The sequence below is a fragment of the Pteropus vampyrus genome, unplaced genomic scaffold (assembly GCF_000151845.1).
Source record: "Pteropus vampyrus isolate Shadow unplaced genomic scaffold, Pvam_2.0 Scaffold348, whole genome shotgun sequence".
NCBI classification, from domain to species: domain Eukaryota; kingdom Metazoa; phylum Chordata; class Mammalia; order Chiroptera; family Pteropodidae; genus Pteropus; species Pteropus vampyrus.
The window spans coordinates 1,153,560-1,166,484 of NW_011889129.1; the positions used below are offsets into that span (position 1 = coordinate 1,153,560).

At 33.5% G+C, this 12,925-nt stretch overlaps 1 protein-coding gene across 2 annotated transcripts in view; it reads right to left on the reverse strand.

Moving 5' to 3' along the window:
- Positions 1-12,925, reverse strand: part of ERLIN1 (ER lipid raft associated 1) — a 32,205-nt gene that overhangs the window by 9,889 nt on the left and 9,391 nt on the right. For both annotated transcript variants that reach the window (XM_011378831.2, XM_011378832.2), the window contains exons 6-9: positions 12,466-12,591; positions 10,702-10,775; positions 4,448-4,506; positions 2,531-2,622 (exon numbers count right to left, since the gene is read on the reverse strand). In XM_011378831.2, the coding sequence (XP_011377133.1) occupies positions 2,531-2,622; positions 4,448-4,506; positions 10,702-10,775; positions 12,466-12,591 (351 nt within the window). The remainder of the gene's footprint in view (positions 1-2,530; positions 2,623-4,447; positions 4,507-10,701; positions 10,776-12,465; positions 12,592-12,925) is intronic.

Below are 12,925 nucleotides of genomic sequence, written 5' to 3' on the forward strand. Positions count from 1 at the left end.
AAAAGTACCTTCAGAAAAGAGTCTATTTATAATAGCAAACTTGAGGAATATATAGAAATAAATCTCTAATAAAGAATGTACAAAAACTTGAGGAAGAAAATTATAATTTTTTGAAAGACATTTCTCATAAATGGAGAAATATAACAGATTTATAAGACTCAATATCAAATTTTGTAATTCTCTCCAAAGTGATGTATAGAGGTAATGTGATTTCAACCAAAATCCTAATACCATATTTTACAGAACTTGAGGAGCTGGTTCTAAAATTTATATGGAGGGGAAAAGGGCCTAAGACAGTCTAAGACAATTTTAGGAATAGTTAGGAACCATTAAGAGGAATAGTTAAGGAGAAAGCAAGACTTAACATAAAAGTTACAATAATTAAAACAAGGCAATACTGGAGAAGGCCCCAGACAAAGAAACTGAAACAAAATAGAGACCCTAGCAACAGAACAACTCCTATATAGAATCTTGTTATATGATAGATGTGGCATTACAAACAAGTAGAGGAAATAATGAACTATTCAATAAATAGTCTAAAGAAAACTGGCTTGCCATTTGAAAAAAATAAAACTGACTTCCTATGTCACACTAAACACTAAAATAAATTCCCAATGGATTCAATATCTAAATATGAAAAGCAAAATTTTAATTAAAACTTTTAGAATAAAATTATTACTTTGAAGCTAAGAAGAATTCTTAAATAAGACAGGAAAAGCGCAAACCAGAAAAGAACTGATGAATTTGATTACATGAAAATTAAGTATGTGTGTCAAAAACATTATAAAGTTCAAAGACAAGCTACAAGTTGAGAAGATATCTGCAATGCATAAACCTGAGAAGAGACTGATATCCAGAAGATATAAAGGCAATTCACGTATTACAAAAAAAAAAAAAGAGAGAAATCTGAATGACCAATAAATAACATTTAACAATACTAGTAATCAGAAATTTAATTGAAATTATGTGATACCATGTCCACCCTCAAACTGGCATAAACTTTAAAAAGCCTGACAACTCTAAAGGTTGAGGAGGATTGCAGAAATGGGACTTCAATATGGCAGCATAGAAACTGGAACTTAAACAGTTCTGAAGAGAAGGTAGAATGGAGAACAATTTGGTAATATGTTGCAAATTTGAAAGTGTGTATATTCCATGACCCAGTAATTCTACTTTGAGATTTGTATTCTAGAGGACTCTGTGGGAAAGCACACTTTATTTTTGTTATTTCAATCTGTTATAAGCCAATATTTTATAAATTATAATAAAAATGAATTACTAGGAAAAATATTTTAAAAAGAAAGCACAAATTCCAGTTTTTTTTAAAATGAGAATCAACAGACATAAAATTACTGTGTAAAAATGCTGTAAGAACTTCTATATACCCATTCTCAATTTCTGTACTCATTTTACTGTGGATCAAAACCAAAAAGCTGGTGGTGAGGCACTGACCCAGCTATGTGGAGTAGCACAACTCTAGGAAAACTCTTGTATGTGTGCACAGAGACCTGGATAAGGGCATCACTGCAGCACTCTTTGTAATAAGGAAAAGATAGAAACCACCTAACTCTTCATTAATAATCAATCAGAATAAACTGAGGTTCACTCCTAGAATAAAATACACAGTAGTTAAAAATGAACTAGATCTACATGTCTTCGTATGACTAAAACTCAATGGTTTAAAAAGGCAAGTTATGAAATAAAAGGTAGAGCTTAAAGTCATTTTTATAATTTAAAATAATTCTGTGAACTGTTTATTTTTACATACTTATAGCTAAAGTATAAAAACATGGGCAGAAAAGATATACATCAACTTCAGAATGGAAGCTACACTAAGACAGGTCAAAAAATAAGACCAGGAAAGGATACAAAGGAGGCTTCAAAGGGATATATAAACTTATTCTTAAAAGAAAATATGGTCTGAAGGAAATATGGCAAAATGTTAATCTTTCATTATACTGTTTTCTGTACATTCCTGCATATTTGAAGTATTTAATGGAAAATTTCTTAAACTTTCAGTATCCCAAGGAAGAAACAACTGGGAGCCTAACACACAGTACCCTAGAGTTTTAGGGAAGTCACTGTGATTCAAAATCAGCTATAAGCGATCCTGATGTACTTTCAGAGATAGCGATATCTATCCAGATAAAACTAGGTGCATGTCAATAGCAAGGATGCATACTATAATCCTGAGCTTTGGCCAAAAACTTCCCTATTCTTAATCTATATAAACAAAAACTTTACTCCAGAGGCTAGAGCAGTCCTTAAACCTCATCCACTTTCCCCATCCTTGAAAAAGATAAAAGCAGCAGCCAAGGACATGGTGGAGTCTAAACAATTAAGTACTGGCCTGATGTGCTTTTAAAGCCTTTAGGACATCTGACTATGCCAGAATTTCCAGAATTCTCTACTATGAATGACGTGATCTTATTTGAGTCCCATCAATATCTAACATGAGGTCGACAAAGAACAGGACAAACTCATAACACATGTACTTAGAGACATCCATTTCAGAAAGAAATCCAAGTACCTATAATAGCCTTTTTCCTCTCTGTCTCAGCTTCTTTCTCCACCACCTTTTGTTTCTGGGTAGCTATTAGAAGTTTTGTCTTCTCAGCCTCCCTGTGGAGCAAAATATTATAAAAATTAGAAATGATGTGCAGTCACATGCAGTAATTCTGACCCTACAGTAGGTCTTCAACAAGAACTTTCTGATCCATTAAGGTAGACAAGAGAGGTGTTACTTTTTTACATGTATGAATCTGAGATTGAAAGGTTCGATGATTTGCCCAAAGTTATCCAGAGGCAGGAATAAAACTTAGTACCTTTCAATTTTAAACTGACCTTTTCCTCTAACTGTATCATAGAAAGGCACGAGATCTGGAAGGATCTGGAGTAGTATATAAATGCTTCTTTTGCTGTTAAGCCTCCAGCTAGCCCATACAGCACCTCTGGGCTAATAAGCAAAAGGCACCAACCTCTGAGCAGTTACAGTTCCTTAGGTGCATGGTTTGGTAAGAAGAATGGAGCTGGATTCCAGCCCTCCCTCAGGCAGACACCCTTATTTGCTGTACAAAAGATATAACTAGGTGGCAGTCTATTAGGTGGTGAACTGGGGCTCAATGTAAGGAAATTTTTTCTAAGAATCTGAGCTTTCTAATAATGGAAATGACTGGCCTATCACTAAGCATGTGCACAAGGCAAGAATGGTATTAAAAAAATACTATTTGGTGGGAGGTTAGACTGGATGATACCAAGGTGGCTTTCATTCTAGAATTCCAATAGTCTATAAAATCAAGAAATATCCAGAATTATCTGAAAAGTAATTCCAATGATTTCCCTAAAATATCTATCCCAAAGCATTCCTCCTGCCAACATTGATAAAGACAAAAAATGACATTCTAGATACTATGAGGTATTTGAGGGCAGAGAACACAGTATTCATCTTTCTATCACGAGAATCCATCATATTTAAACCCTAGACCATATTGAGCCTTTAATAAATATTTTTTCTATAAATTGATCAGACCCATGATCTATCCAGTCTGGCACTCTGTGCTTTATAGTTTTAAAAAAAGAGTTCCTTTTCTACAATGAAAAAAGGAAAAATAAAACTATATACAATGGAAGATATAGACTTGAGAACAATAAGGATTCAGAAGTATATCACTCCATAAAGAAGTATTATTATTACATTTTGGATCTCTGTATTTATATATGTTCTATTCTATACTTTTGCAAGGTTACTATTCCAGCATTTCTTATTTTTCCTCTTAACAAATCAGCCAAATTTCCTAAAGGCTTTTTTACCTGTCACATGTGAGTAACACTGCCATTTCAACTGTAATAGGTCCTCCCCTAAAGGGGGTCTTCTAAAACACTTAGAAACAAACTTCCTGTCAAGCAAGTAGCTTCTCATACCCAGTCAGCCCTGGACATAAAAGAGACTACTACCAGGAGTCAACTCAGGCAAAGCTTCCAAGGCAAATTATAAAGATCCGGGTCTAAATTTAGATACACGATCACATACAAACCAAACTTTATACCAATATGGTGTCTATTCTTACCATTATAACACAGTAACAAAATACAAGCACTCTCTTCAACTTTAACGACTAGGACTCTTTCTCTCCTCTATTAATATTTAATTCAAGGTATTCTTCACAACCAAATTATAGCTCCTTAGGCTTCCAACAACAGTTCTACAGCAAAATGAACCCTTAGCCACTGAAGCTGCTCCTGAAATGTCCATATGTAAAGAGAAAACTATTAAGAATCTAGTGAGAATTAAGACACCAGAATAGGCAATATTACTATAATTAAGTATGGAAGACAGACATATACTGAACCCCAGAGTGTAATATCTCACACAAGTTTCCTCTAGACTGGTATATTAATATGTAGATAGCCCTATATAAAATATTGGGATCCCATGCATATTACTCACATTAACTCAAAATTTCTTCTTATGGCTTCTGGGATTTTGGGTTTTGTAACACGCACAGCCTAAAAAATAAAAGTGAAAAATCCAAAATATATTTGAAAAATAAATCTTCAAACTAAATCTACATAAGAGCTCCTCAAATGAAACTAATAAAACAACTTTGACAGAGCTGCTGCCTACTAACACACGTGAGGATCCCATTAGAAAATCTACTTTTCCTGTCATCATACCAAGAATCAAAGATAAGCTGCTGCTTGTTAAAAAAAAAAAAAAAAAAAAGGCTGGTACAGGAAAAACCACTCTACCCCTTGAAGAAATAAACTTCTTTAGGGAAAAAGCTCTCCTTTAAAAAACTTTCACAGAACTCTTTAGCTGGATACTTCTGTTTCCTTTTCAAACTTGCAAACCAAAGAAACAAAAGGAAGGCAAAATTCTAAGATTTAAATTGTAAAGTAGGAAACAGTCGAAAACAAAAATAAAAACAAAAAACCCATGCAACTTAATACAGTAGACAGTAAATGAATTTACCACCTCCTGTAATCACTCAGTACTGGCTGTAAATAAATAGGCTGAAAGAAAACAAATACCGATTAACGGCTTATATTTTTTCTTCCTAGAATCTCATTTAGGACAGTCTACTTGCCTTTGTAGACACTGTTTACTAGACACTGTTTCTCTAGCCATAGTGTACTTTGACATAATTGGAAAGTGCAGTTTTTTGAAAGCTGACTTTTCTACATCAAGGACTTGATCTCTCAAAACCTTTAGATTTTACTAAACATCCCTCACTTCCCATCTACACTCTGCAAACACACACAAAATACTTTGCTGATCTGAAGAAATTAATTTCCCTCTGAAAACTGGCTAAATGTTTAAGCAACAAAGCCTTTAAGCACATAGCCTCTTTGAAGGCTTTTAAAAAATGTTTAAACAACACAGCTTTCCCTACATGAAAGAGAACAAAGAAAGCTATATGGCAATTTTTAGGATTATCAAAACTAAATACAAGAAGAGCAATTAGGGGAATTGTTTTATAACTATATAAATGTCTAACCAGTGTCCTATATACTTAAAACTAGTAACAAAACACAATTTTTAAAAAAGATCAAGGTAAAGAGAAAAAAATAAATACAAGAATTAGAGTGAAATGAAATAAGAATCTGGGGATTGTGGTGAAAAAACTCATTACATACTAAAAGGTGAGGCATGTGAGGCCGTAAGTAACAACTCATGGAGCTATCTAGACACAAATATTCAGAATCAGAATTTGTGAGAGCTGCCAGATTTCACCATGTTACTATCACAAATACGGAGGAGTTCCAATATGTTTTAGCATGATTCAGAGAGAAGCACTGACATGTTGCAATTAATTAAGAGACTAGCCATCTATCTTTTTAGTCTTATAAAAAAAGAGCATAAAATAGGAACTGCTTTCTGAAGACTTCTATCTTGCTGTATGAGGCTGAGGAACATACTATGTGCTTGCAAATCTTAGAAAAATCTCATAATTTTCAAATGTGAAAATAAAAACACCTACTACAACAGATACCATGAGTAAGTTGCGTAAGAGATTTAAGAAATAAAATGACAAGATATCCAAAAACAATGGCCAAAATGAGCACAAGCATATGTGTACGTACACACGTACACACATGCACACACAGTGAGTAAAGCAAGCGAAAAAAAAGTTGATGAAATAAGTATATCTGTTGAAACTGACCCCTGGGTTATAAACATACATTTTAAACCAAAGGCCAGCATATAATACAGTCATTCCTCTAAATAACATAAGAAAAAAATAACAAGGATCCCTATTTTCATCACTCTAACTCGCCATAGTAGTTTTTCAAGAAGAAAAATGGAGTATAAATACAGAGAAGGGGAAAATTAAAATAGTGATTGTGACAAGAATGTTCATTCAACAGCGAAAACTAATTGCGTGCCTAGTTAAGTCCTGTTAAGTCCTGTTTGTTCCAGGCGCCGTGATACGTCAAAGAACAAGGCAAGACTGCTCTCACGGAATTTAAAATTTTAAGGGGAAAAAACCAACAATAGACAACAACAAAAAGCAAATAAATGAACAACAGAATTTCAGGTAGTTATGAGTGTTACATGAAGAATTAAAATAGGATGATTTGGCATGTTGTGGAGAGGGAAGTCAAGATTTTTATTTTGGCATAATTCATAACCAAAAAAAAATCTATGGAAATTCATAAAGTTTCAGTCAAGCAAGATAAATAGCTCTAGAGACCTGCTGTATTAATATTGAACCTACAGTCAATAATAATGTATTGAAAACATTTGCTATGAGGGTAGATCTCATGTTAAGTATTTTCACACACACACACACACACACACACACACACACACACACGAAAATTAACCAAAAAAATTTAGAAACAGTGAATTCAGCAAACTTGCAGATATACAATAAATTCACCAAAAATAATTTGCATGCCCCAATGCTTAAAAGAAGAAAGACTACGTATTTAACAGTATTAAAATTCATTAAATTCATGAGTATTAATATAATTTGGGATAGGAATTTCTCACCTAGGTTGGATATTCTAAAAGAAACAAAAGTGAGAGGATTAAGTAAAGCCATAAATTATGTTCCCAATTTTAAAACTTATACACCAATTGAGATACCTGATATAGCTTGAAAATATCAATAATGATTTGGAAGAATAAGCTGGCAGAAATATCAAAGGCTATTATTTTGAAAAGATAATGTATCTTACCAGATTTTAAAAGCGAATAAAAAGTTGAATTATCAAAACCATATGGTAATGTGTTAAAAATAGGAAGGCTGAAAAATAGACTTGAATTCCAAAAAATGCATTCCAACTACTACAAGAAACTATTTTATAACAAGACTAAAGCAGCCAAAGCAACGGAGAACTTGATCTACCGGCTTTAAAACATAAGTATTATAAAGTCACATTTTTTCATTCAATAACGGTTTTTATAAATACAATATATGTAACTGAATTTAAAAGATCCTTCTTGCTGCTATACAGAAAATGATATGGACAAGGATAAAGTGAAAGTGAGAAACAAGATAGGAGACTACTGCAGAGGGCCAGGCAAGAGAGTGTGGCAGTGAAGATGGAGGTGTGAACGGTTTTACGTGGATTTCTGTGGTAGAATCAGCAGAATATGTGGACTGATTAGATGTTATCAGTAAGCGGGTCAAAGATGCCTCCCATTCATCAAGATTGTTCTTAAAGGAAGATGATGACATTTACTAACAGGAAAAAAAACAGAGGAAATGTATATTTGATGGAAAAAGTCCAAAGTCTCAATAAGTAATGAAAGGATAGGAAATAGAAAGATCGATGGAACAGAACAAAGTCCAAAAAAGACTCTACTATATAATGGAATTTAGCATACAACATAAACGATATTTCAAACAAGGGGGGAGACAGGGGCATAAATTATTCAGAAATTACTGCTGCTGCCAAATTAGAGAGGATGGGGATTGGAGTCTTGCCTCACAACTCACATCAAAATGGATTCCAGATGAATTAAGATCTAAATCTAAAATAACGATTGTAAAAGTGAAGGAAAATATTGTAATTTGATTTTACTCAAATTTCTATATTTTAAAGTGGCGAAAGGCTCTTAAAGTATGCCAGCATGGTAAAACACTACAAAGAAAAAAATACTAAAATTACAACATAAATGTTTAAAACTTCAGAATTGTCGGCGGGGGCGGCAGGGGTTAAATGGCAAAGTAAAAACTAGGAAAAATGTTTCTTATACATTTAAAAAAAGAGTTGTGATGAATAACATTAAATAGCTTATTTAAATCAATGGAAAAAAACAGACAACTAAAAAAATGAGCAAACACAACAAGTAATTCACAAATAAACAAATAGCCAATAAATATCCTAGGCTTTCAACCTCAATAATTCAAAATATCTGATTAATTTTCTACAAAAAGATTACAAGGACAGGCATGCATCTACTATTTGGGTCCGTTCACACAATCAAATGTGCAGCAAACTACAGATGGGAGAGTGTAAGCTGCTAAAATTTTTTCTGAAAGGCAATTTGCCAATATGTATCAAAAGGCCCCCAGATAGAGTATATACACTTTGATTCATCAATCCTACATTTAAGAGTTTATCCTAAAGAAAAGATTTTTTAAAATTTATGTATAAGTTTGGTCACAGCGTGTATATAATAGTAAAAATTGGAAGCCATTGAGATTAACTGAATAAAACCATTAAAAGTGATGATGCAGCAAATCTGTATTTTTGGCTTGAAAGATGCTTTTATACTGTTAGTGAAAACAGCAGGTATGGTAGGATTCTATTTTAGTTTAATATTACTTATACCTATAAACAAACATGTTCCTCTACATTAAGAAGAGTCTTAAAAGACAGAACTGTTAACTCTGCATAGTAAGATTATGGTCAAGTTCACTTTGTTATTCATCTTTTCCATAATATCTAACATTTTTTTTTACAATATATACAACACATGTGTGTATAAAAACATCTAGAACATAAAAGTATTATTATGTATGCATCAGTGAAAAAAAAGAAAAAACAATCAACAAACCCAAAGATGCTCAACCTCATAAATAAGGAAATGCTTCAAATGTTGGTGAGGCTATAGAGAAACAAATATTCACATATACTGCTAGTAGGAATGTGGATTTGTACAGCCACTCTGAAAGATAATTTGTACACAAAAGGAGATGTGTCAGGAATGTTCACCACCCTTTGCTTACTAATAGCAAAAAAAATGGAAATAGGAAAATGGTTATATAATAGAAGGCAAGGAATTCTAGGCAGCTGCTAAAAAGAATGAGGTCTCTAAATTAATAACCTGAACAGAATCTAAGTCTGTGACATTCACATTTATTATCTTTAAAACTGAAAAAGCTACTCCAGTCACAACTGAATTACAATCAAGAGATTTTACAAGTTAGCTCTGGACAGTTCAAATGACCGCTTAACTTTGGCAGCTCCCAGCTGCAGGCAGCCACCAGAGATAATGGCATAGTATGAACGAGGACAAGGAAGACCCCTCGCCATCTTTCAGGTCTTGTTTATAGATCACACATGATCATTCACAGTGAATACACTCTCTCAGTAGCAGCATGACACTTGAGACATGTGACACAAAAGCTTTATCTTCAATTGTAGTAATGTTCACCACAACAATCAACTGATCTCCTAGAAACTCTGAGAAAGGATACTAGAAGCTATATTACCACTTCTTAGGTAACCAAGAGCCTTGGCTTTCAAACTTTATTGATCATGACCATAGTAAGAAACATTTTACAGTGACATCCAAAATAAACACCTACCCACACACTTATGTAAAACAAACTAAAATTTCACAAAATGATCCTTAAAACTTACTAGATGACTTGCGCTCTGGTTTCTTTTCCCATTCAATTTCATTTTACTTAAAATGCTGGTCACAACCCATTAAAACTGATTCTAGAACCCACTAATGGATTTCAATCCAATCTGAAACAAAAACTGACCCAAAAAAGCAGGTATTTAACCTCTCACCATTCTATCTCCCAATGCCACCACCGTTAATCTGCTACCTTGCTTTTATTCAGGCCATCCCATCCACTTGAATTGCCTTCCTTACTCCTTTCCCCCATATAAATCTTTTTTTTTTTTTTTTTACAGTAGAAAAGAAGTTTTATTAGAAGGGAAAGATGTAGAAGCAGCCCTGAGTAAGAAGCATGGCTCAAAAGGCCCAATATAAATCTTATTAATTCTTCTAAACCTACCTAAAATCCCAAATTAATCAGTTATTTCCAGGCATAATCTCTTGAAATGATCTCTAATTCTAAACTCTTAAAGTCATAATGATCCAATCAATTCACCTGTCAATTAATATTTTGTGACATTTACTTTGTCTAAAATTAGTGTTCAAATCTTATAATTGAAATCCGTTTTCATAATCTTACTGAGGGCAAGGATTACTCTTATATTGATTTATAACCATTACTATATCTTAGTAATGCCTCACACATAGCAGTATATGGATTTTATTTCCTTCTAAGTGCTTTAGCTTATCTGTTACCTCTTAAGAGTTCAGAAGAAAATGTCATCCATGATAAGCTACAAGAGTATTTTATTTTGGCAGAGACCTAAAGTAGAACCAAGAAAAGTATTCTATAAATCACCATAGCACTTCGATGAAATAACTATTGAATAAACAGTCTGACGAAAGGACAATTAAATTCAAAGTTCTCAAATTTCCCTAGAAAAAAAGTTTACCTGTATGGTGAGGCCTGGGGCCAGGACGTTTAAATCCTTCTGCAGTGCTTGCTTCAGGTTTTCATCTATTTGATCTGTTTTTTTGAAGCCAAAAACAACAGCTCTCATAACACTCAAAAAATTTTGTTTACATTGTATTAATACTGAAACAAAACTAATCATTATTAGACCTAAAGTTTCCATGGTACCACCCTTTTATAGACCTTAGAATACTTCACGTATATATAAAAACAAACTATATATGTACACACATATATGAATATATACATATATTTAGTTTTCCTGTTGTGTAGGAGAAAATGAGGAATTATCGAACAAAGAAATTAAGATGACAAGTAGCTATTCTAAATTTATCCAATAAGTGGAGAATCTAGGTCTCTAATATCTTCAGTGTTGTTACTTAATATGTGTCTTGATTCTTTTTTTAAAAAAAACATGAATTCCTATCTTTGATCTTTACTCAAAAGCCCCAAATAACTAAATTTCATCTCCATAGACCACTGCCATTATTTTGGATTTAAAAATAGTGGGAAAAAAAGACTCATGGACAATAAAGATGTCACTTCAGTTGGCCTTTTAACTCATGAATTTTCGATCCACCTCAAAAGTACTTTTATCTTCATTAAAAAGACTGGAGAAGTGACAAATCAGGACAGATAAGTTTTCTCATACACCATCCAGTAGTTGTCAATTATCAATGAGGAATCAATTGGTGGATTTCTAAATTCATTAACCATCCCTATGCCTGCCTCTAAGAAATTCACTAAGAATTGCAGGAGGAAGAAGTGAGCAGCCAACAGAAACAACCCAATCCCTAGTTAGAACTTTCACTTCTAACTTGTGCAGAAAAGAGTTAACAGCAGGCCAGAAGCTACAGTCCTTAGAAAAGCCTGTTTGCATGTTGTTCTTGGCTGTCACCTGGGAACTTAGATTCAAAGAGGATTCCCACTATTCCAGAACTGATAAGAATGACTCACTGTGCCTAGTTATCTAAACAATGTGGTTTATGCTGAATACCTGCTTTCCTTCTAGGAGTCTGAATGTGTTAAGCCAAGAGTCTAGAGTGCCTATGTGACTAGCCTCCAGTAAAAAAAACTGGGCTCTAGTGACCTTCCCATGTAGACAACATTTCGCGCTGGAGTAATTAAGTAATCTGGACTCTTAATGAGTCCAGAATTTCAGTTTTTTAAGATGAAATCCACCAATTGATTCCTCCTGTGTGACTCCACTGGGAGAACACTCTTGGAAGCTTGTGACCAGTTTCCTTCAGACTTCACCCATGTGCCTTTTCTTTTCACCGATTTTGCTTTGCATCCGTTTGCTGTAATACATCTTAGCTGTGAGTACACTATACACTGAGTCCTGTCGGTCCTAGCAAATCATCAAACATGAAGGTGGGTCTTGGGAAACTGCAAGACACAGACTTCTAGATTTCCTCAAATTATCTACTAAAATAGCAACAAAGCTAATTTTTAGTAAGTTATAGTTAGAATATAGTCTGTAAGTAATGATCTTTTTCCAAATTCTACCAAGTTATATATTATGCATTTCAGAAAATGGTTATCACCCTTAAAATATCTTGTCTGAGTAACTATTAATTTAATCATAGGAAATGTTAAACTTAAGAAGTATTTTAAAGACAACTGCTCTATAGTCAGAATTGCTCAAATAGTATGTTTACTAATATTATTATAGCATCCATAAACAAGTTGAAAAAGATTTCCAATTGGTTATTTACATGTTTAAAACAAATAAGACACTTACCAAACAATTCAATGTAAACTTCTTGAAGTGTGTGGGCACTACAGAACTGGTTCAATTCATGGTGGATTTTATTGAAGATTAAGGTCTTGTCATAATCTGCAGTGTAGTTCCTCACGATATCAAAAACTGAAGGAGAAGTACAATCCATGTTTACCCATTTATCTTCTAATTCAGCCAAGGTAAAAGTTATAGTGATATACTACACGTGCAGAAAGGTGACAACAAAAAACAGTGAAAACATGGAACACAACTCACAAACCTTGATATGTTCTTCATGCTCAATTTTCCAGACATTATTGCATTTGTAATTCTAATGGTCAAACTTTGAATTCTATACTAAGGAGAATATACATATCTTGGCGGTAATAAGGAACTGTCAATGTTTTCAAGTGAGGGCATGACACACAACCATATGTATACTTTGGCAGCGGTATGAAGATGAATTATGAGGCACAAAAAT